The sequence below is a fragment of the Capra hircus genome, chromosome 18 (assembly GCF_001704415.2).
Source record: "Capra hircus breed San Clemente chromosome 18, ASM170441v1, whole genome shotgun sequence".
Taxonomy (NCBI): Eukaryota; Metazoa; Chordata; class Mammalia; order Artiodactyla; family Bovidae; genus Capra; species Capra hircus.
The window spans coordinates 7910723-7934762 of record NC_030825.1 but is presented as its reverse complement, the minus strand read 5'-3'; the positions used below and the strand labels follow the sequence as shown (position 1 = coordinate 7934762).

The 24040-nt window shown below is 55.0% G+C and overlaps 2 protein-coding genes across 7 annotated transcripts; one reads left to right on the top strand and one right to left on the bottom strand.

Moving 5' to 3' along the window:
* DOK4 (docking protein 4) lies at positions 2426–15271 on the top strand. Of its 6 annotated transcripts, none has more exons than XM_018061748.1 (8): positions 2426–2523; positions 7996–8248; positions 11605–11712; positions 11870–11984; positions 12238–12357; positions 12447–12636; positions 13290–13428; positions 13589–14866. In XM_018061748.1, the coding sequence occupies exons 2-8, from the start codon at positions 8183–8185 to the stop codon at positions 13946–13948; spliced, it is 1098 nt and encodes a 365-aa protein (XP_017917237.1). In that variant the 5' UTR covers positions 2426–2523; positions 7996–8182; the 3' UTR covers positions 13949–14866. The 6 variants fall into 6 exon arrangements, with proteins under 6 accessions (XP_017917237.1, XP_017917239.1, XP_017917238.1 ...); XM_018061750.1 differs by having other exon boundaries at positions 2445–2523; positions 7999–8248; XM_018061749.1 differs by lacking the exon at positions 2426–2523 and adding an exon at positions 7385–7469.
* LOC102170812 (RNA polymerase II subunit C) lies at positions 15226–23823 on the bottom strand. Its single transcript, XM_018061752.1, has 9 exons — positions 23436–23823; positions 23222–23271; positions 20723–20791; positions 20527–20579; positions 17789–17917; positions 17369–17420; positions 17070–17238; positions 16839–16913; positions 15226–16247 (listed from the first exon to the last, which is right to left on the bottom strand). The coding sequence occupies exons 1-9, from the start codon at positions 23519–23521 to the stop codon at positions 16103–16105; spliced, it is 828 nt and encodes a 275-aa protein (XP_017917241.1). The 5' UTR covers positions 23522–23823; the 3' UTR covers positions 15226–16102.

Below are 24040 nucleotides of genomic sequence, written 5' to 3'. Positions count from 1 at the left end.
AATGGGTGTTCAAACAAACGAACTGCAACACATCCATGCCATGGAATATTATTTGGCAATGAAAAAGACAAAGCATTAATACAGGAAACAGCTGGGATGGTTCCCGAGGAATTACACTGAGTTAAAAAAAAAAAAAGCACAGTCCCAAAGATGACATACTTACAATTCTGATTTTACAACATTCTGGAAAGGACCAAAGTATAGAAACAGAGAAAGATTAGTGGTTGCCAGGGTTAAAGGAGGTAAGGTGGGAAGGGAAGTGGGTTTGGCTATAAAAGCCCAACAGAGGGGGGATCTTGTGTGATGGAAATGTTCTGTACCTTGAACATGCTAGTTGTGATACTGTTCTTAGTTTTGCAAGATATCATGAAACTCTCCATAACTTATAACTGCATGTGAATCTTCAAATATCTCAAAATAAAAAAGTTGAATTAAAAAAAAAATTAGGTGACAGTACTGCAGACAGAGAGTGCATTGGGGAAAAATTAAGAGAATGAGAGAAGGAAGAAGTTTGAGAATACCCTACTCTAGAAAAGATGCTTTTTTATTATGAAACTCTCTTGTGTTTATTGTTGCCAAAACTCCTCCAAAGGTTTTTTGTTGTTTAGTTGCTCAGTTGTGTTTGACTCTTGTGACCCCATGGACTCCTCCAGTCTCCTCTATCCATGGGATTTCCCAGGCAAGAATACTGGAGTGGGTTGCCATTTCCTTCTCCAGGGGATCTTCCCAACCCAGGGGTCAAACCCACATCTCTTGCATTGGCAGGTTCTTAACCACTGAGCCGCCAGGGAAGGCCCCTTCAAAGGTTGCTGCTGCTGCTGCTGCTGCTAAGTCGCTTCAGTCGTGCCCGACTCTGTGCGTTACTGGTGGTAAAAAGAGTTTGCTGTGACGAATCAAGTGCTGGAAGCTTTACGAGCTGTGGTTTGAAGCAAAGCAGGTGCGGTCAAGTTTGAAAGATGCATAGGGAGGTCAGGAGGTTGAGACCCAGGCCCGCTTAGCCGGCAAGGACAAGATGAGCGTGGTCCCCTCCTCCCCCTGGCAGCGTGGGACTGGTTAGCTCAGGCCAGGGTGGGGGCTGCTAGGAGCCCTTGGGGCTCCCTTGGTGGCCACTGGCATGAGAGTGACCACCCTAGGAAGTATTCAGGGGAAGGGAAGCAGCCCCCTAAGAAGTCCCGTGGACCAGATTTAGACTGAGGCCCAGTGATTAGAAGGCAGGGGCATGGGATCCATGAGTGAGTGCTGTGGTTCTTGGACCCTCAGTGCCTTGGGCTTTTGGCTCAGAGAAAACCTGGTCAAGGGTTAGACTGGGAAGCATTTTCATGTTTAAGGATTTCAGCTGTTCAGGTGTGGCCTCTTGTTTTGTTTTGTGTACTTGGTGTAAAGCAGTGTTTAACGTGCATCAGAGTCACCTAGGGGCTTGTTAAAACGCAGATTTCTGGGCACTAAGCCTAGAGATCCTGATTTCACAGGTCTGGGCTGGGGTAGGGAATTTGCTTTTCTAACAAGTTTCAAAGTGATGCTGATGCTGACCCTTCACTCTGCAAACCACTGGTGTTAAAGGGTGCAGACCAGAAAACCAGAGGGGTGACAGAGCCCCACCCGTGGGGAGGCCCTAGGCGACCTCCGCATGCTTGCCTGGTACAGCTTAAGGAGGTCTGCAGTTTGTGATTCCAACAGCTCAGTGATAAGACTGACGAGCTGTGAGGTGAGTGCTGGGGGGTGATGGTGGGCCATGGGATTTCGAAAAGTCTCAGGGGGTGCAGGATGGGAGTACTGGGTGATTTGACGGTGATGAGGAGGCTGGGGAGGAACGAGAGGCTGGCCGACTGCTAGGGGAGCTGACAATCCGGGAGAGCGGCGCCGATGCAGCTACTCGATTGTGCGGGGTGCGGTGGGGGGTGCTGGAGAGGGGCGATAGAGGGTCCCTGGGGGTGGGGGTCCTCCGGAAGGCTAGACTGAGAAGGGCCCAAGGAGTCCTCTAGGGGATAGGGGAGCAAGGAATGTGTGTATGATTCCCATAGAAATGGAGAGAGGGTGGTAGGAATCTGGGGACTGGGACCTGATGTGGAGTTCAGATTTCGGGGGCTGAGAGGCGATGTGAGACTGCGACTGGGGGCCCAGGAAGGGAAGGTAAGGCTGAGCCGGGGTTGAGGAGGGCCACCTGATGGGGCCCGCGGAGGCAAGCAGGGAATGGCGGCGGGGGTGGAGGTGGGAGGAGGCAGGGAGGGCAGGGAGGCCGGGGCAGAACTTGGTGTTCCTCAGCTCGGAGGAATACGGCGGGGGCGGGCCGCCAGGGGGGACGGGGCGGGGCGGAGCGGAGCGGCAAGGGTGAGCGGGGCGGCGGGGCGGCTCCGCGGAGTCCCAGCCGGAGCCAAGCTGGACGGCCGCGCCTCCCTCGCCGTCCCCGCCCGGAGCCCGGCGCCGCAGCTGCCCGGCCGCCCCGCCGGCCGCGCCGTGACGCGGGCATGAGCCTGGCCCTCCGCCCGCTGAGCCAGCGCCCCCGGCAGGGGCCGCGGCGCCCAGGTAACTAGTGGGGCGCGAGGCTGGGAGGGGGGCCTCAGGTCGCGCAGGAGCCCTCCAGACCCTCGGCGACTCCTCCGTGAGGACTCTCCAAGCCCATGGGACCTTCCTACCCTGTGGGGGTCCTCAGGGGTCCACTTCCAAAAGCCAATAATCCCTGCCACCGGAACTACCCCTTGAGCCCCACCTTCCCCCAGCTCTCTTCTCCAGGGGAGCCCAGGTCAGGGCTTGACCTGACACCTACCCCGCACCTACCCCACACCTACGCATCGGAAGAGCCCAGGCCCTCGTGCTCCCTGGCCCTGCCATCTCGAAGGGGCACAGCTCAGCTCCTCATAGCTTGCCTCCTCGCACCCTATCTGCTTTCATGCCTCCTACTCTCTCAGTACCACCCCCCCACCCCCGCACCGCCCCCGCCTGCCCCTAAATTCCTAGAGACTCTCCAACTGCCCCACCGTCCACCCCACCTACAGATGATTCCTGCCGCACAGCTTAAACTCGCAGCCAGCTGCCGCTTTTGTTGATTGTTTCTGCCTGTTCCTGGGGTCCTGTTCACTCTCTCCCCCAGGACTCCCGAAGTCCGGCTTCCCGTTAAATGCTTGCTGTCACTGCAGAGGGGTATGAGCGGAGGCTGGCGCCTGGGTCGTGTCCTAAGCTGTGGCTCCGTGGCTGTTGCCAGGAGACTCAGATGGAGGGTTTCGGGTGTAGGGGTCTGAGAGTCAAGGGCAGTGACAGGCGGGCAGGATCCACAGCAGCGGTTTGAGGCTGGGCTTATTTAGTGCCAAGTCCTTTCTTGCCCCTTTCAAAAGATGTGGCTCCAGTGCAGGCCAGTCCTGTCCCCCAGCTGGGTTGGGTCTCAGGAGCTGTGTCCCAGTTGCTTGTCCTTCTGAGCCTGGGCAATGGTTACTTCTAGCTCTTCTCTCCCAGGGAGGGCAGCAGAGCTGGGCATGATCTCACCCAACAACCAGGGCCAAGGTGGGGCCACCCAGCCAGGCCTGGACATGGGGTCAGCAGTGCTGTCTCCCCCCGGGTCATCTCTGAACTGTGGTCCTGGGCCCAGGGAAATGGGAACCCACTGCTGCCCAAATGTCTTTGGAAGCTGAGCTGAGTCTGACCAGGTGGATATTGGTGGTGGTGGTGGGAGACAGGATGAAGAGGACAAAACAAATCCTGGAGATAATTACGTTTTCAGCCCCCATGTACTGAGTACCTACTCTGCACTCAGCAGTAAAGAATCCACCTGCAATGCAGGAGATGTGGGTTTGATCCCTGGGTTGGGAAGATTCCCTGGAGAAGGGAATGGCTACCCACTCCAGTATTCTTGCCTGGGAAATCCCATGGACAAAGGAGCCCAGCGGGCTACAGTCCATGGGGTCGCAAGAGTCGGACACGTCTGAGTGACTAAGCAACAACACTGCACTGGGCACCATTCTAGGTGGTAGGACGGAGCTGTTAATTAGAGGAGGCTTAGCCACCAGGGAGCTGACATTCTAGGATGTTGTTGGAGACAGTGGCCAAGCAAACCAGCATATGAAGAGGTGAAACCTATAGGGATATGTGGGGACAGTGGAAGCCAGGTGTGGTGGTAGAGGCTGACTGGGGGCTCCCTTTGGCCAGGATGGTCAGGGAAGGACTCTCTAAACTGATGGTCTTTAAACTGATGTGGTAGAATGAACCTTGGACCATCTGAGGGAACAGTGTTGTATAGGCAGGGAACAGCAAGTGCAGTGATCCCACGTGGGTAAGAGTTAGGCATGTTGAGGAACATCCCCCGCACCATCCCCTGGCAGTGGGGAGATGAGGCCAGAAGGGTGGGGGGAGGACGGGAGGCAGACCAGCGGCAGTGGTCTGGAGACATAGCACCACCGTCCTGGCTGGAGGGCCCAGAAGACAGTGACAGTGACTGTTCTGATGTCTCTTTCTTCCAGTCTTCTCTTCCCAATTGGTTTTGGATCTGACTTTGCCACCCACTTTCAGACCTGCGGTGTTTCAGGTGGTGGTTGATTGTGAGGATTTGCAGGGGTGGAGGAGGTCAGGGATGGAGCCCTCCGGGGAAGGGAGGACCTCCTCCTGGCCCCTGATAGCCATCACATGGGGGTAGAGAGGACCAGGTTGGGGTGGGGGTGGGGGATGGGAAATGTCCCTGGTGCTGGAGACAATCCGGTTGATAGGATCTTTGCCAGCGGGTGGAGACACCGAGCAGTCAGTGAGCCGGGGTCCAGGCAGGGCTGTCCCCAAGACCTGATAAGATCCGATCTGTCGCGGGGTTGGGAGGCCCAGCCAGGCCGACAGCCACTCCGGCTCAGCCATTGGTTGCCAGCAGCAGCAAGTAGCGTTTGTTCTGGAGCCAAGCCTCCAGGCAGAATCTGGGTGCAGGGAGGGAGTGCTTAGACAGCCGTCCCACAGGGCAGGTAGGCAGTGGCCCTGCCCCACCCCTCTCCTGGGCACCAGGGAGTGTCCTACCCTTTCCGCACAAGATGCCTGCTCTTCCTGGGAGAGGGGGGACATTTCAGAGTCCAGCTCTCTGGAGGAGCCAGTGGTGTCCTGGTCAGGGCAGGTACCATTTGTGGCTGAGCAACCACATTGATGCTAGGCTGGAAGCAGGAATGGGGGTCCTTACTCCTTCCCCGTTGAGGAGCTCTGTTGAGGGGGTGCTGGACACCCTGCTTAGCCTCTCAGAGTGCTCAGAGCTGACCTGACAGACCTGAGACCACAGTTAGTGGGGTGTCTTTCCCTGCTGCAGGCTTGTGATTGCCAGAGCTGCTGGGGGTTCAGTAGTGATGGGGAAAGTGGCCCCAGGTGTGGTAAGGGGAGGAGGGCTGCAGGGGGCGCCTTCCTGGTTCCTGCCTACTGTGCTCAGCCGACCGCCATCTCTTGATGCCTGATTGGGTCTGCACAGGCTCAGCCAGGGGTCCACGTCCTTTGAGGGATTGGTTGGTTCTGGGTACCCCCCCCAGATCCCATTGCCCATCAAATGTGTAAGTCTACCCATTGACCCTTCCCCCTCTCTCCCCACCTCCCCAGCTCTCCTGTGCTGTATCACTCTGGGCACCAGCTTGGGTCTTGCTCTTGCATATTTATTTGGAACCAAGTAAGGTCAGCACCACCTGTGCCTCCAGGCCAGTGTGAGCTGCCGGGCGCCCTGCCACCCAGGCTCTCCCTGGAAGGTTACTCTTCCTGCTGGTTTATTTCTAGGGCCTGGGGCCTAGGGTGGGGTGTGGACCTGTGGACAGATGTGCCAGGGGTACTCCTGAGAGCTTGGCGGCTGCAGTCACTCAAGGGGTACGGCAGGGAAGGTAACAGGGAGAGGCAGGTAGGAGCAGGCCTGTGTTGGGCAGGTGGAAGGCTGGGTTAGGGTGATCTCACAGCCCTTGGCTGGGCAGCAGCTCTCGAAATACAAACATCCCTTTGGGTTTTCAAGGCAGATGCTCTTGGTCCAGCGTGGGCAGGCAGGTGCCTCAGGGATTCATTTCCTCATTTTAAATGGGCTGATTTGTCTTCTTTTTTAAAAAAATTTTATTTTACTGGTGGGGAAATTGAGGCGCTGAGATGTTAAGCGGCTTGCCCAGGACCTCTTGCCATTGAATGCATGTTCCTGGCTGGGCCACATCCCGAGCTGCCTTGGATGAACCGGGGGCCCCGTGCATGCTGGTCAGTGTGTTCTGAAAGAGGCCTCCCTTGCATGGCCCCTTAGCCAGTGGCCGGCTGGCCATCATCTCAGAGGGGACTTTTACAGAGCCAGTCCTTGCTGGGGGTGGTCAAGGAAGCCCCAGATGGTGGAGACAGAGCTGGGAAAGCTTGTTCATCTCTGAGTGCCAGCACCTGGGTCTAGCAAGGCTGTTGGGGAGGTCAGTACCAGGGAGAGACCCCACAGCTGACCTTACAGGAGGAAAACAGATCACTTGGGTGTGGCAGGGTCTTGGCCCCCAGGGAGCTGGGAGAGAGGGCGTGGATGGGCACGGAGGCTGCTGAGGGGTGCTGAAGGGGCTCTCGGGGTACACGGGGCATAGAGAGCACTACCCTCTGTGTCCCTTCGCCTGTTTGCATGTGCACACTGGGGTAGTCATATCTGTTCCTTGTTAGGCACTCGACAGGCCTCCAGAAGATTAATTAATGCCAAGCTGCTGGCAGCTCCAGCAGGACGCTTGCCCCAGGGTCCTGTCCTGGCAGCACAGATGCCCAGCTGACCCCAGCAGTGCTACCACATTCTCATCCAGAGACGCAGGGGGCCATGTTGCGGGCACAGCCCTGCCCCGAGCCTGGGTGGCAGAGAAGGCTAAGGCTGTGGTGAGTGGCCAGAGCCAGGTGGCAGAGCATCCCATCCCTAGGCCCGCCTCCATCACCCGCTCCGAAACTTATTTGTCCCTGACTGAAGCCTGGACTTGCTCTGTGACCCTGGCCACGCCGCCTCTCCTCTCTGGGCAGCTTGCTTTTCCAACCATAAAATGATCTGAAATGGATGTTGGGCTGGGTCATCACTGAGGCACCCCCCTCCGCCAAGTCTGAGTCTTTGTTATCTGCCGACCTGCCTGATTCCAAGAGCCCCTGGTGGCACCCCTTTTCCAGCTGCATATGGACTTCCCGTTAGTCCCCCTCAATGTGGTCCAGCTGTGTCCTTTGCTCCCACCCCAGGTGTTTGCTAGTTCTCCGTGTAATTATCTCCTGCCTGGGTCCAGGACACGGGACACCGAGAGTCCTGTCCAGACCCGATGCCCTCACAGACCAACCCGGCCTTCCCAGCGCCAGGGCAAGGCAACCGCTTCGACAGTGGCCACTGCCAGCCTGCCCAGCACATTCTTCAGGCTTATCTGCAGGCCCGTCCCATTGGACTCTGCCCTCCCACCCAGGAAGCAGCACCCAGACAGGCTGCTGAAGAGTTCCAGGGGGCAGGGAGAGCAGGGTTTGAGGGGACGGTTCTCAGACTCTTGCCTGGAGCTGGGGAGATCCAGGTATAGAACAGAGTGGGACAGAGGGCCTGGGGTGGTGGGGGTGCTGTCTGCTGAGACCATGGGGTGGATCATCTGACCTCGGGGAGCATGGTCCCAGAATCTGTGCCATCTCCCAAGAGCCCATCTCTTGGAAGGCTTCCCGCAGGGAGGTGCCCGCGCAGGAGGGGGGCTTTCTGGAAGCCTGCCTCTCAGCTGCAGCAGGAGCTAGGGCCCCGCCGGCAGCTCCCCGGCCACCTTTTCCTCTGCCCCCACCTCCACAGCAGGAGCCGGAGCCCGTCCTCCCAGGAAGGGGTTAACCGTGTGAGGGAGGGGACTGGGCTAGACCATTTTCCTCGTAGAGGCCTCCACCTTGGGTTTTCCTGAATGGTTCTGCCATCCTGGGGTGGGGAGGGAAGGGAAGGAAGAAGGGCGGGCTGAGGGAGGAAGGGAGGGGACGAGTGTGGGTAGAGGAAGGGAAAAAAGATCGAGACAGCCAGGGGAAGAGAAAGATGTCACTGTCTAATCTCCCTGTCATTTTTATTTCCAGCAGGCGCCGGGCGAAGGGGCTGCTAGAACAATGCTGAGGCGGGCGAGGTGAGGAGCAGCTCCGCGCAGCAGCCCCGTCGGAGGATCTCGAACAGGTGATCGGAGGAGCCGGGGAAACCGAGGCCACCTGGGCATCCCTCCCCTTGGCACCCGAGAGAGACGAGCCTCAAAGACACAGTGGAGAAACCATGGCGACCAATTTCAACGACATCGTCAAGCAAGGCTACGTGAAGATGAAGAGCAGGAAGCTCGGGGTGAGCCACCTTCCAAGGGGCCCTCGGTCTGGCATCTGGGATGTCGGGGGTGCGCGGCCACCGGCCGGTTCCCGGCCGGCCATCGTGCATTGCTGGTCTCTCGAGGTTTCTGGCCGGCGGGCTGCCTGGCATGTGCCTGTGCCCGGCTCTGCCCACTGCGGCCCCCGCCCCAGCCCGGCTGGCTGGAGTCCCTGTGGCTGGGCCAGTAGTGGTGGCCGATGGGCAGGCGGCTCCCCTGCTATTGTTGAAGTTGTCACCCAGGCAGCGGCTGGAAATGCCGGGCTCTATCTGAGCTGAGACCAGCTTGTCACTTCCCCTTGCCATCACCTCCTCGTCTCCCCCTCCCCTCCCCTGGCCTCTTTTCTTTAAAGTACCTTATCTCTCCTGCTTCCCATGGCTTGCTGTGTACCGGCATTTATTTATCTTTGGTTGTTGCTTCTACGGTTGAAGTATTGGCCAAGGAGAGTGGTTGGTTGTTGGGGGTAGGGCGGCGGTACGAGGGGCACAGAAGCTGGCATTTATGTGGTTTATGAATGAGAACCTGGGCGGGATGGCCCGTGGCATTGGGCCCGGCTGCTTTCCTCCCAGGTTTTGGGGGCTTGGAGGGCCTATGGAGATGAGGCCTCAGATGCACCTTTGCAGGGTGTGCACCCTCGCCCACCCCCTACTGGTGAAACCCCCCCAAAAGGCATGAGCAGGGGCCCCAGGGACCAACTTAATAATCTTGGTGAGGTTGTCCCAAGAGCTGCCTTTATTGCCTGACCCTCCCCGCTCTCCATTGAGGGGCCTCCCTAGTAAGACGGAAACCCTGGCCCCTGAGATGGCCCAAGTCTTGTGTTTACCTGGGCCTCCTGCCCGCCCTCCCCCGCCTCCCCCATGGCCTTGGTGGGAGTGGGGGTGCGATCTGACTTTCAAGGCTTCCTGGCTCAGCAGAGTGGGCTGGCGGAGGAGGCGGGCTCTGATACTCAGGGGCCCTTGTGTGGGTACCAGACAGAACAGGACTGGCCTTGGAGCAGGGTGGTTCTTGTGCCCCCTTCCACTCCTGTGGCCCCCACCCCCAGGGCCCCTGCTGGGGGCTCCTCTGTCCAGGCAGGGGGCAGCCAGTTAGCTGGTGGGCACTAGGGGCTCTTCTGCCCAGGCAGGGGGCAGCCACTTAGCTGGTGGGCACGTTGGGGTCTTACCTGGATTTGGACTGTGTCCCAGCCTGGGCCCTGGTGGCCATCAGCCACTGTGTTCTTGCCCCAAGAGAAGGATGGAGCCCACTTGGAGCACAGAATGAGGGGAAAAGCTAAGGCTGCGGTGGGGAAGCAGGGGGCAGGGGCCCAGCTTCTAGTGTGGCTCCTTCCTCAGGGCCTTCAGGCCCCCAGGGGCCAGCTGAGCTGAGGGCCGGTCCAGAGCAGAGTTTCCCAGGAAGCCGAGGCACTTGATGTGGCCACTTGGGCTCAGAACCCGGCCTGTTTCAGGGGGAGGCCCGGGAACCTACGGTGGACACAGTCAAAGGCAGGGTTTAGGAGCTGGGCTGTGGCCAGGCCCCGTCTGGAGTCACCCCCACTCAGGGAACTCGACTTCCCCCTGCAGATCTGCTGTGAGGGGCTGGGGCCACCCGGCCATTCTTGTCTCAGCCCACAGAGATGAGGGGGGAAGGGCTGAAAGAGATCAGGAGCGGGCCCTCCTACCTGCCAGGGCTTTCCTCCCAAGGCAGAGCTGTGGCAGAGTGTTTCTGAAGCGCTGATCAAAGACCTGTGAGAAGTGGGGAAGGAGGGCTCTTGAGCGCAGTGGCTCCCTGGGGCTCTGTGTTCGTGCGGAGTGTGTGTGTGTGTGTGTGTGTGCATGTGTGTGTGTGTGTGTGTATCTTGTAACCAGGCAACCAGAGCGCTCAGGCCCCCAGGCCTTCTGCCCCTGCAGGCTGCACAGAGCCCAGCCTGGCAGGGCATGTCTGAGTTGGCAGCATTCATTCATCCATCCATCCATTCACGGTCCCTACACATGATCATTCACTTGTTCAGCAGGCTCTGTTCACGAGGCTACTGGCATGTGAGGATTCTGAGAATAAAATACAGTCTCTGCTCTAAAAGAGCTGCTCAGCTTAGAGCTGAGGTCTGCTGGGGTTTATGTGGACAGGCTGAGGGCTGAGCCAAGGTCAGGGGGGCAGAGACAGACATGTCTCCTAGAGTCTCCGGAGCCTGAAATAGCCTGGTGTGAGTAGCTTCTCAGGATGGAGACTGCCTCGGCCCACTGCACCCTGGGAACCTGACTGCCGAGGACCTGGTGCCCACATAGCAGGGCAAAGAGGAGGGCCCCTCAGTCTCCACACTGCCAGTGAGAGGAGCACTGGAGATTGCGGGGAATGGCTCTGCCAGCCTTCTGGAATGCTTGCTGAAAGAGTAGGTACACCCCACCTGGACTTTGGGCTGGAAAAGAGCCGTAGGAGGAAGAGTCAGAGGCCCAGGCAAGTGGCTAGGGCCACCAGTGTGGCAGCTCCCTGCTCCCTGGTTCCCTTGCCTCTCGGATGGAGTCCAGGAAGCTATAGAGAATTTAGGTGGATTTAGGCAAGGGTCACTGGCAGTGGTTGGGACAAGGAGTGATGAACCTTGCTGGGAAGACTCTGTGCTCTGGGGGTGATTCCAGGTTCCTGGCTCTGCTCCTTGACCTCTGAGAGTGCCTGGTTTCCCAGCTGGAGCAGGAAACTAACCCTGGTTCCCTTCATTCCCAGGATGGTCAGTGAATGAAGAGGTCCTAGAGACAAGAGGGGGTGTTACCTACATCAAGAGCTGTCCCCTGGCTCTAAGAACAAGGGCTGTGGTGATGTGCGGGCTGGGAGCGGGCTCAGGCCTGATTCCTATCCACACGACATTGCTTCTGTCCTGGCCGGTGCTCTTGGGCAGAGCCTTAGCGCAGTGGTTTCCCAGTACGGCCTTGGCTCCAGGCAGCTGGTTTTAAATACCAGTTCTACCATTCATAAGCTGTTACTCAACTCTTGGGTGCCTCAGATTCCATCTGTAAAGTGGAGATGATAATAGAACTGACCTCAAGAGTGACCCTGAGATTAAATGTGAGGAGTACTAATAACAAAAAGCACAAATAAACGTTGGCTACTTAGGTTAAACCCAGAGCTGAACTCATAGTAAACAGTAACTCAGGAGCACCTTTTATGGAGCCAGACAAGAAATGATTGCCTTTTCAATATGGGGAGGGGTCTCTTCCCCAGGGTGGGATGTCACAGTGGTCTTTTGGGCCTGAGCCCCCTAGAAGGCTATGTGGCACTGCCCCTCGTGGTAGGCAGGGAAAACTGCAGGGTCACTTTGGCTGCGCTGGGAGTGGTCCAGGGTCCATTCCCCTGCCATCTCGCCCCACAGATCTACCGGAGGTGCTGGCTGGTGTTCCGAAAGTCCTCCAGCAAGGGGCCCCAGCGGCTGGAGAAGTATCCAGACGAGAAGTCCGTGTGCCTCCGAGGCTGCCCCAAGGTTAGGGGGCCTGGGCCCTAGCTCCCCAACCTGTAAGCAGTGATGATCTGTTCAGAGTCCTGAGGGCCAAGAGGACCCTCCTGGGGGTGGCAGAGCTGCACGGGATGTAGCGGGAGGTGCTTCACCCTGGCTGAGTCCCCTGTGGATGCCGTGCCAGGTGACAGAGATCAGCAACGTCAAGTGTGTCACACGGCTCCCCAAGGAGACCAAGAGGCAGGCAGTGGCCATCATATTCACTGACGACTCAGCACGGACCTTCACCTGCGACTCAGGTGAGGGGATGGGGCTGCAGGCGGTGTGCTGGTCAAGGTCCAGTTGGTAGGGGTCAGAGCCAGGCTAGCTCTCTTGATGGGGTGTGAGGTGTGGGGGAGGAGGGCGCCCCCCAGGATGAGGTGGGCAGGCAGGCAGAGTCCACTGGCCTCGCCCTCTCTGCTTTGCATGTGGGGACTACTCCGGCTGAAGCAGGTGGGGTGGGCTGCCGAGGGACCCTGAGTTGGCAGCATGATGAGATACTGTTTTCTCCAGAGCTGGAGGCAGAGGAGTGGTACAAGACACTCTCTGTGGAGTGTCTGGGGTCGAGGCTCAACGACATCAGTCTGGGAGAGCCAGACCTCCTGGCCCCGGGAGTGCAGTGTGAGCAGACAGGTGAGGCCTGGTGCTGGCACAGGGTGGGGGTGCGGGGACCTCCCCTCACCCCCCGAAAGCGCCAGGCCCTCTTGTCCTCTCCCCTCCAGATCGCTTCAATGTCTTCCTGCTGCCCTGCCCCAACCTGGACGTGTATGGCGAGTGCAAGCTGCAGATCACCCACGAGAACATCTACCTCTGGGACATACACAACCCCCGCGTGAAGCTCGTCTCGTGGCCCCTCTGCTCACTGCGCCGCTACGGCCGGGATGCCACCCGCTTCACCTTTGAGGCTGGCCGGTAGGACCCCCACCCTCCAGCCATGGTCTTGATGGTGGCTATCATTCACTTGTGTTGGGCCCTGTGCTGAAAGCTCATGTATCAGCATAGCATGCTGAAGGGGAACATAATATTCCCATTTTACTGAAGAAATCGAGGCTCCCAGCAAGTACGTCAAAAGCTCAAGTCAGATGCTGGCACTGGTACTGACCTGCTCTGTGATGGCAGACCTTTGTTTCAGTTTTCTTATCTGTCATATGGGATAATAAAAGTACCTAGCCTCATACACTGGGTGATGATGGTGAAGACTGGGTAGCTTGCACTCTGGAGCAGCCTGCCTAGACTCCAATTCTGTATACTCCACCATGTAACTTTGGTTGGTACTTAGCTTCTGAATGCCTCAGTTTTCTCATCTATAAGATAGTTTGAGAAGAACTGTAGTAATTAGGAAACCAATTGCACACAGACCAGGTGGTGGAGAAAACAGAATGGATTAATTCTTGTAAAGCATTTAGACCACCACCTGGCCCATGGAAAATGTTCAGCACGTTTGAGCTCGGTGGTCAGGCCCTCAGCTAACAGCCCTGCCTGTTCCCAAAGAAGAGCCTGACTGAGCATGTCACATACGTGGGACGTGCCCACCACCGTGCTCTCTGTGCTCCCTGTGTCCCCAGGATGTGTGACGCTGGAGAAGGGCTCTACACCTTCCAGACACAGGAAGGGGAACAGATTTACCAGCGGGTCCACAGTGCCACCCTGGCCATCGCTGAGCAGCACAAACGAGTCCTGCTGGAGATGGAGAAGAATGTGAGGGTGAGGCCGCGCGTGTCAGTCCAGGGTAGGGGGCGGCGGGTGGGCAGTCAGAGGACCGGGAGAGTGCCAGCTGACTCCAGCTCGTGAGTATGGCAAAGGCAGGCAGGGTCTTGGGCTGGCCACCCCTGGGCTTAGCCGCTGACCCTTCTCTGCCCCACAGCTGCTGAGCAAGGGCACAGAACATTACTCATACCCCTGCACGCCCACTACCATGCTGCCCCGCAGTGCCTACTGGCACCACATCACAGGTTCCCAGAACATCGCCGAGGCCTCCAGCTTCGCCGGTGAGTCACTGCTGTGCGTCACCCCCACCAGCCAGGAGGCTCTGTGGAGGACAAGGTGTGCTGGGCAGGGGTCTTCTGTCCTGGGCCCAAGTCCTCAGCCTGCGTCTGTGTCCACAGGTGAGGGGTATGCGGCAGCCCAGGCCAGCTCAGAAACGGACCTCCTCAACAGATTCATCCTGCTAAAGCCAAAGCCCAGCCAGGGGGACAGCAATGAGGCCAGGGCCCCTTCCCAGTGACGGCAGAGCTAGCGTGCCTGGATGACCGCTGGGGCTGCCTGCAGGGGCTGTGGGCCAGGAGCCCAGAGAAAGGGAGCAAGCTGTCCCTTCTCTGCCCCCAAGGGTGAGACTGGACCAAGGCAAAGGGCTGGCCACGCCACCTGAGCATGTGTGAGGGGCTGGAGCTACCATAGGACTATATACGGTTAATGATTTTAATATATATGGCTTATGACATTATTCTATATTAATAAGATTTCCCCCTCTGTCCCTCCCTGCCACCACATACATTTTTATCCCCATGACCAGGCCACAGCCAGGGCTGTTTCTGAATGTGAGGGCAGTGGTTTTTCCTGTCCCCGAAGGGGTACCAGCCCTCCTGCTTTGGGCCCAAGGAGGGAGACAGTCCGCACTCCTGGTGCCTGCTCTTGCTGCTGGCTTTCCCACGCAGCCCAGGGGTGGAGACGGCAGGTGGCTTCTTGGTCCCTCTGGGCCTGGTGGCACAGGAAGGATCCGCGCTTACACTGTGCCACTCAGCAGCCTTGCACTTGGGAGTTTTATGCAGAGGTGACATCTGGCTGACACCTCAAGTGAAAATCTGGTTTTAAAGTGGTTTCTGCCCAGGCTCTTCCTGCTTCGTAGGCTGAGAAGACATCCTGGGGGCAGGGTGCTGATTACCTCAGCCCAGGGAGAGTGGCCTCCCGAGCTCTTTCCTGCTCCAGGGCCAGGCCGGCCCCCAGGAGGACTGCGGGGTCGGGGTGAGCACCCTGCTGCCCCCTCACTGACCAGGTGGGCAGTGCTCCCGTGGAGGGTGCCCCCCTGCCCTGTGTGGCCTCCCTCTGGCCAAAAGGACTCAAAAACTGAGACCACCCCATTTCCTCCTCCCCACATGGTGCTGAGGCTCCCTGCTGAAACGCAATTAAAGCAATTGATTTTCTAGTGCTGGTATTTATTGACTACCGTGCAGAAGGGCTATCTTTCTACTCACATCAAACCTTTGGTTGTGTGTGTGTTGGGTTTTTTGTTTTTAATATTTTAGGGTTCTAATCTGTGGGAACACACCCTGTTGTAAATAACCACTATTCGAGTTGTGGCAGGAGGATGGTAAATCAAGAGGCCCCTCCAGACAGAGCCCTGGAGCCAGGGAGGGGCCACAGCCCGCTCAGCTCTGAACCTGACCCAGGGAATGACCACCCCAGGAGTAAGCTAGCCTGAAGGAGGGCACCCAGAGGCCACGGGGAGGGAGGCAGAGCTGGCTGGCTCGGTTCGTGGCTTGATGACGCATGAAGGAGATTACGTACGTTGTGCTCTTTATTGCCAAAAATAAAAACTTTCAAAAGACAACTACTGTTAATAAATAACCCTTCCTTTCTGTACTAGATTTCCGGTTTTCTCCAGGCTTCTCCTGCCAGGATGCCTAATTAACTGCGTTGGGTGTGTGCCTACCAACAGGGCTAAGGGGTCAAGGCCAGATCTTCATTAAGGTCCTTATCCTCTTCCCCGGCCTCCCACCACACCCACAAATTAAATTATCTGGCCATTGTTGGTGAAGATTGAAACTGATGGGTAGAGAACAAAATACAAGTTTACTGGTGGGAAGAGGGGGATAGCCTGGGACTAACACTACTCTTAAGAGGTTCTCAGATTCAAGACACTTGAGAATCTGAGTGAAAGACCAATAGGATGGCGGAGGCAGGGACTGCAAGGGCGCTTGGGCAGCCCGAGTGAGGATTCCAGAGTCAGTCCCTACATACAAGCCTACAATGGTGAGCACTCCAACTTGTGAACAGAAAGGGTTTGAAGTAAAGAGCTGGAATGACCCAAAGATGAGAGTCCAGCTCAGTGGTTGTCAACAGGGGAGCCCTATGGCCCCCGAGGCACGCTGGGAGACCGGGTGGAAGGAGTGTTTCAGGGAGCACTGCTGCCGACCCACAGGCAGGCCCAGGGACGCTTAACGAAGGGGGAAACTGCCCTGCCAGCAACGGCAGTGGCGGTCCCGGTATCTGTAACCGAGCAAGGCTGGGACGGACCTACCCCTCCCCACTGCTGCCTGGCTAACTGGTACTGAAGGCTTGCCAAGAAACTTGAGCAGCAGCTGTCCAGTCCCCAGGAGCCAAAAAGAGTCTCAGAAGAGACCTGAAATCCAACTGTTTTGCTCAAACAGGTGAGCTGCAGCTAGTTTATGGTGAGGACGTCACTCTGGATCTCGTGGCTTAACTGGGTCTGTAAATCACTCAGCTTCTTCTTTAATCCAGAGAGGGCTGAAAGGACGATGGTCTCGGGGCGCAGAGAGCCACAAGATTCCACATTGTAGTAAAACCTGAGAGGCAAGAGTCCAGTGAGAGCCCTCCACAAAGCATTCAGGCCAGCGGGCCCCAGCTTTGGCCAAGGGCCTCCTTCCCTTCTAGGTCCTGACTCCTTTCTCCCCATGAATTTGACCTTGTCCCAGGGTTGACCTCCATCCAGCTTCTTAAAAACAGTGGTCCCAGTGTACTCTGTAGGACCTCAAGAGGGCCATAGCTGCCTCAGAAAGATGTTGTGTGAAAAATCTCAGGACACTTGTGCAGACCCACTCCACACTGAGGGGAAGGAGGATGAATAAGCAGTGCCTCCTGCTCCAGCGTTTTCATGTCTGTCACTAGAACGCGTTGGACAGTTTGGGGCCCTAGGTTTGATCTTAGATTAACCTTTCTTTGGGGGCTGAATAATCACAACAGGCATAGTCTGGATAACCGGGGACCCCCTTCTCCCAGTAACCAAAAGGGGGACTTAAGTGGGGTTTAGCAGTTACCTGCCCTTTCTCAGCTGAGGGGAACTGGACAGGAGGGAAAGGGGCTCCCTAACTCAGAGGCTGCACCAGACCTGTATGTTCTTACAGAGGTGACCTTCGAGTGCCAAACCAGGGTCTTACCTCTCTGGCTTGCCGTTGGGGTCGTAGGGGGCCTGTGACTCATCCTCATCCAGCTCTGAGTACTCACTCTTTGGCCTGAGGTCAAACAGAGGTCAGCACAGGGTTGCTGGGGCCAGCACATGGCCACTTTTGGGACCCGTGTCTCATAGTCAGGCTGCCCCATCTGGGTCACTAGGAGCCACTTCCACACCTGCCCACCCAGCCGGCCCTCAGCTCCCACCAGGAACATACCATTCCTCCGGCTTGGGGTACACCGTGTGCCTGAGGGCATTGTCAGGGTCATACTCAAACGCCACTCCTGCAGTTGGGTTCCACTTGGCGTGCTCCTTGCCAAAGCCTTTTTTGGCATAGGCTCGCAGTCTCAGCTCCTGGCCCTTTCTCAGCTTGACGATGAGAATGTCTGTGGGGACAGGTGAGAGTCAGTCGAGGGCCGGCAGAGGCACAGTTCTCTGGGTCTGACCTGCAACCCCTGGAAGACCAGACAACATGAGAGGCTGGGTCTGGTCCCTGCCTCTCTCGGGGCGCCTTACCGTCCTGCTCCACGTAGTCATTGGGGTCATTATCTCGGTTCCTAGATGTCACCTGCAGGGAGTCCAAACAGAGGCATTTATTAGCAGCTGCTCATCTCACCCGGAAATCTTCCAGCACCTCCAGGGATCCCTTCTGTGCTGGTGACTGGCCTCTAACCCCTATCTCATGGCTGTGACAACCTCCTCAGTCAAAACAGTAGCATGGTCTTCAAAGGGGTCCTAAAGGGGCAGAGGGCCCACAGCACCAATGTTTCTGCCCATTCTGGCAAGGGTCCAGAATCATTAGTACTTCTAAGCATCAGGCTCACATTAAGGCAGAGGGTAACACAGGGAAGTTGGCATCTTCTAAGAATCCACCCCAATCTGGCCCACTGGAGCCAGGAGAACAGCAAAGGTCCCAACAGGGAGGGCCTTCCTGACCGGAATGACCCGGGGACTGTTGGAGATGAGGTCTCGAGATGTGACGTGACGCGTCTGGTCTTCGTTGCACCGCACGTCCAGAGTGAACTCCACCGAGCACTCGGGGCAGAACTCTTCACACGTGCAGTCCTGAGGCGGGAGAGAGACAGCAGTGAGTCTGTGGAGAGACGGTGAAGTCTGGCTTGGCTCCCCCCTTCTAATGCCCTGTCCCTGAAGGTTCTTCATCTGATGACAGGGTGGCCGCAGCCACCAGTCTCTCGTCAGCTGTATCCATCTACACACCACTCTTGGGCTGCTAAACGGCTCTTCCTCAGAGAACCAAGGCACTAACAGAGGAGGCTTTCATCCCGCACAGTTCAGGATCCATGAGCTGGAACTAGCTTGGGAATGCAATTACCACTTAAAACAATCTAGGGGACAATAGAAAAAAGTACCTTTTAAGCTCTAGACTACTGACCTTTTCTTAAAAAGTTTCACACATTCACAAAAGCAGAGAAGGGTATAACAGACTGCCACCATGTAAGTATCACTCAGCTTTAATAATTCTCAAGTTTGCCATTCTTTAAACTGATTCTAGAAACACTCCCGTCTTAAGAGACTAGCTGCTACCATTTGACGTCAGGCAAGAAGAGAGGTACCAGAATGTAGTCAAGCAAACTGTTCTCCCCTCATATCAGTGAGGAAAATCCAAGCTACTTTTGACGTTTTCAAGACGATGAAGGAAATCTATGGGCCACCCCTGGCCAGCCTGTAATCACACACAGGTGGGACAGGAAGGCAACCTGGACCCTTGAGATGGAATCACTCTTAGAAATATGAAATTAAGGAATCAAAATGTAATGGAAGACAAAAATATAAAAAGGTACTCAACCTAAAAAAAAGAGAGAGAAGAGTCTGTTCAAGAGATCAAGAGACTAAAGAGGTGTAACAACCAAATGCAATGCGTGCATCACAGATTCACAAACAAAAAGCCAATGAGGGGGAATTCCTCGGCAGTCCAGCGGTTCAGACTCTGTCCTTTCTCTGTCAAGAGTGTAGGGTTCAAACCCTGGTCGGGGAACTAAGACCTGGTAAGCCAAGCAGTTCAGCCAAACCGAAAAACAATTATGGACATTTTGAAGATAACTAGGAAAACCTGAATTTAGACTGTATATAGATAGTACAAATCCACACTAATTTTCTTAGGCTCCATACTGTGGTTAGGTAAGAAAATATCCTTATTTTTAGGACACACGTGCTGATGTAGTTAGGGGAGAAGTATCATGATTTCTGTAACGTTCTTTCAGATGGTTTAGCAAAAATCACAACATCTATATGAAACATAAAGCAAATATAACGAAGTATCAACAACTGCAAATTAAAAGTGAAATGAGAATGAGTATGTATTCTATTTTTAACTTTTCTGCAAATTTTAAGAAAACACAAACGGAAAATCCACACCATCTTTATTCAGTAAATGCAATACTAGAAAAAAATTTAATGGAAGGAACTGTTTAGTCACAGGGCATGGACTAACTGCTCTTCAATTGGTGGTACAACTGTCTTTATCAATATATGTGATGTTTTATTTCTTAAAAACAGACTCTGGGGACATGAAGCAAAAATGATGAAATGTCAAAATGTGACAAGTGGTTTGGCGGCAGCATGCCTATTTGTTTTATTAGCTCCACACTTTGCTGTGTGCTTGAATATTTAAAAAAAAAAAACACACATATATGGACTTCCCTGGAGGCGCAGTGGATAAGAATCCACCTGTCAATGCAGGGGACACAGGTTCAATCCCTGGTCCAGGAAGATCCCACATGCTATGGAGCAACTAAGCCCGTGCACCACAACTACTACCGAGCCAGCAAGCAGCAACCACCGAACCTGTGTGCCACAGCTACTGCCGCCCTTGAGCCTGAGGCCAGTGCCCGCAACAAGAAGCCACCACAGTGGAGGCCTGCACACTGCAACCAGGAGTATCCCTGCTCAATGCAACTAGAAATAGCTCGAGCAGCAACAAAGACCCAGCAGAGCCAAAAATAAACAATTAATAAAACAAACAGCAATGCACATATACATTTACAAAATATATCAAATTAGCCATTAGCACACCAAAATGATGTGCCCCTGGGAATACCAGAAAAGGGGTTGATTCAGGACCACATAAAGCCATCAAGAAGGAACACTCTCAAGCTGTCAACTAATGCAGCTCTGGTGAAAGGATGCAGGTAACCTAATCCTATCCTACACGTTCCCTAGTTCTGAGCCCATTAATGTATCATGGACGCGGCAAACATCACCCCAGGGGAATGGAGCCATGTTTCAGTAAGACAACCTATAGGGTGAGGCATAAAGCTGGCAGACAGCTGCTGCTCTGCAGCACAGTTCTCACTCCCTCTGCTCCTTGTCCTCACCCACTAGCCTTCTGTTGACGCCCTTTAGCCTCCTAGGCCCCTGTCCCTGGGAAGAGATGCTCTGGAAAACACTGCACACCAGATGCTGAAGAGAAACAGCTCCACCCATTCGGTATAAATGAGTATCCAGGTGTATGTCCCCTCTGGCTAATGAGACTCTCTGATGCCCCTTGAGCCTCATCGATCTGTGGTCCCATCAGAACCAAAGACCGATGCCTGCCCTGGGCTCCAGACATCTCCATACTGTCTTTCTAAAAGCCAAAATCGAGATGGCTGGAAAAAATCTCCTTGGGAACTGAGTTCCCTGCCTCCCCCGAGCTCCCCAAGCACACAGCATACCCGGGAGTACTGCAACTTGTCCACAATGTCGTCACTGGTGAGAGGGATTAATCCTGGGAGACAGAGAAAAGCACACTGAAGAAGGCAGGGGCCAAGCTGGAAAGGAGAGTCCAGAAGTCCCCTTGGGGGTGAGGACACTTCTTCCTCTGACACTGGCACAGCCCCCTCCCTGTAACTCTCCAATCCCAGCACTCACCAAGTCTGTGAGCAATGAACTCGTCATGAAGGACGGAGGAATTGGCATCAATCTGAACCCAGTCAATTGCTAAAGAATGAAGGAAGCAGAAAAAGCAGACAGGCAGATTAGCCACCAAATTTTCCAGATTTAAAAATCATCTGAAAGTGTGTGTTGCTCAGTCACGTCTGACTCTTCGCAATCCCATGGACTGCAGCCTGCCAGGCTCCTCTGTCCATGGGATTCTCCAGGCAAGAATTCTGGAGTGGATTACCATGCTCTTCTCAGAGAATCTTCCCGACCCAGGGATTGAACCCTAGGGGCTTCCTGCACTGAGGCAGATTCTTCAGCATCTGAGCCCCTCCAAATCATCTAGTGCTTACTAAATTGCAGAGGCCGAGTCAGGCTGCCAGAGACTCTGATTCCACAGCTCTGGAGTGGGGCCCAGAAAGCTGCATTTTAATAAGAACCACACACACTGCTCCGCACTTCCCTGCTCAGGCAGTTATGATGCAGAGAGTTCCCTGTATTACCCCAAAAACACTGACCTACAGATACCACGAGAATGGGAGCGTGTTTCTCAGAGCTGAGTATTTCTGTGGGAAGCACTTAAATCTGCTACTCATGCCAACACCAGTAAGAACACAAACTATCTGGGCACTTGAAAGTTGGACAAACCTCAGAGAAGTAACATAGACTTATGGCCCACATCTCCTTTTGTGATATAATGACTAGATTACCCAAATTAATACTTTATCATCATTCAACCAAATCATGTTTACCCAATTCCTTTAATGGGTAAGGCATACTAATCCCTACCAGCCATGAGCGAGGAGGAGGAGAATTGCAGTGTCACACATAGTTGACTTAAACACATTTACTATTCATTCATAAATATGTGTACATAAACAATTAAATTCAGAAGTCAAAAGGCAGTGAGACCAACTGTTCAATGAGGGGCATAGACACTAGGAACAGAGGACCAGACACGACCAGACCCCACCTGCTTGTCCTTCTGCTTCCTAAACCCGAGCCAAGTAAGGACTAAGAGCCAAGCTTTTCTGTCTCTGCCTTTCCTCCCACTGGCATGCCTTTAACCTCTCCTGTGCAGGATTTAAAATCCTGTGAGCTTCCTATAAACCAGGCCTTGCCCACCCTCTGTGATACAGAGATGAATACTCTCTCCCAGGAGGAAGCTACTCTCTCCTGGAACTCTGTCCACACTTCTCTTAAGACACTTGTCAAATTGCATTATATCTGTGTGCATCTTGCTTCCACCTCAAGCTTCAAAATTTCTTTGGGTCTTCAGATGTCTTAATTTCTGTATTCCTAGCTGGGGTCTGGATTGCAAAAGGTGCTTCATGCTACATGGGAAAAGTGGCGCTTGAATGTCAGGACTGCACCCTAAAGCACAACTGCCTCACTTTACTCATGATGAAACTAAGGTCCTGAGACCCCACGGGGTGATTAGGCAGAGAAGGAGAAGCAGCACTCCAAGCTCTGAGTTGAAAAAGTCTCCGGGGGGTGGTAATGGTGGAAAAACTACAATGTCCTCTGCTTACCAACCAACTGGCCTGTTCATCTCCTTAGGAATTTGCACACTTGATGCAGTAACTATGGCTTACATCTCTTTTTCCTAAACCAAACTCTGAGTTAACACTCAGAAAATATTTGTAGTGTATCTGTAGACAGGCAGAACACCCAGTGAAGATTGGCTGGAACAAAAGCAGAAACAGATCCTTTCTCCTTGAAGCGTCAAACCCACTGCAGCTATGGTTCTCCTTAAACCCTAAAAGAATCTGCCTGCAAATGCAGGAGAAGCGGGTCTGATCCCTGGGTGGGGAAGATCCCCTAGAGAAGGAAATGGCTGCCCACTCCAGTATTCTTGCCTGGAGAATCCCATGGACAGAGGAGCCTGGTGGGCTACAGCCAATGGGGTCGCAAAGAGTCGAACACAACTGAGCAACTGAAGATGAACTCCTAGAGAACCCTGTACTTCACAGCTCTGCGTTTCCAGTGCCTAGCACCACTGCCTGGAGCTTATATGCTCCCGAAATGCAGCTGACGGAACAGATTCACATTACCGGGCAATGGAGACTCACTGAACACAAGGCACAGACATTATTCCCCTTAATCGTTAACGTCGCCCTGACAACTGCTATTAGCGTCCGAACATTAGAGAGGGGACTGCAACAAGAGTTTAATAGCTTTCCCAAGTTTCGCAGCGATAGTAAGTGAAAACAGTTTCTGAGTCCCAGTCCACAGACTCCTGAGCCCATGCGCGTCACCAACGCACGGAAAAGAATGGAACTAAATAGCCCGTGGGAGCCAGAGAGGTGGCCAGAGTGGGCCTGGGCCAAGGGCAAAGGGCCCGATCAAGTCTCCAGCACGACTGTCCTCTTAGCGCTCCCAATCCCTCGCCCAAACCAAGGCTCGGGGCAGGAGCTGCAAGGCAAGGGGAGGAGTGGGGTGGGGGGAGAGAGGCCCGGTAGCCCTGGCAACGAGACTGGGGTCGCTTACCTATTATGGGCACCTCAGCGATGAAGACCCTCCGGATAGAATTTGCCACCCTGAGGAATGAAAACCAAGCGGCGTGTGGGCACCGCAGCCTCGACAGGCCAGGCTCGCGCCCCACCGCGCCCAAAGCGGAAGCCAGTTTTGAAAAGACACGACGTCCCGCAGGCTGGGACCCCGGCTCTCCAGAACCGCCAACCTCTTCCCCCAGCAGTCTTACGCCAGGTCCGTGTTCTCGATGATGAACTTGACATTCTCGTCGGTGAGCTCCGTGATCCGCACTGTGGGCTGGTTGGCGTACGGCATCGCGCCCCACCGCTCGCTCGACCTCTGTTGTCAGCTCTGCCGGGCCTGCGCCAACTCCTCCAGCGGAAGTCCGTGAGCTGGGCCTCGCCACTGGCGCGGACGGGCGCTCACAGCGCCGCCTGCTGCTCGGAGGCCTGAAGTTTTCCACCCACCACTCCCACCTTTTTGAAGAAGCACCAGGTTCAACCATTCAGAGGGCGATTTGGCAAAGCATGCACACGCCCTTGATTCCACAGTAACACTTCTAAGAATCCATACTGCAGAAACATTTGCAGGTGTAAGCAAACATACATGTACAGGGACGTTCACTGCAGCAGCTGCTGCTGCTAAAGTCGCTTCAGCCGTGTCCGACTCTGTGCGACTCCATAGACGGCAGCCCCCCAGGCTCCGCCGTCCCTGGGATTCTCAGGCAAGAACACTGGAGTGGGTTGCCATTTCCTTCTCCAGTTCACTGCAGCAGTCTGGCAAAAGATAAATAAAAGTTGCCCATTGACAGAGACCTGGTTATATATACAAACA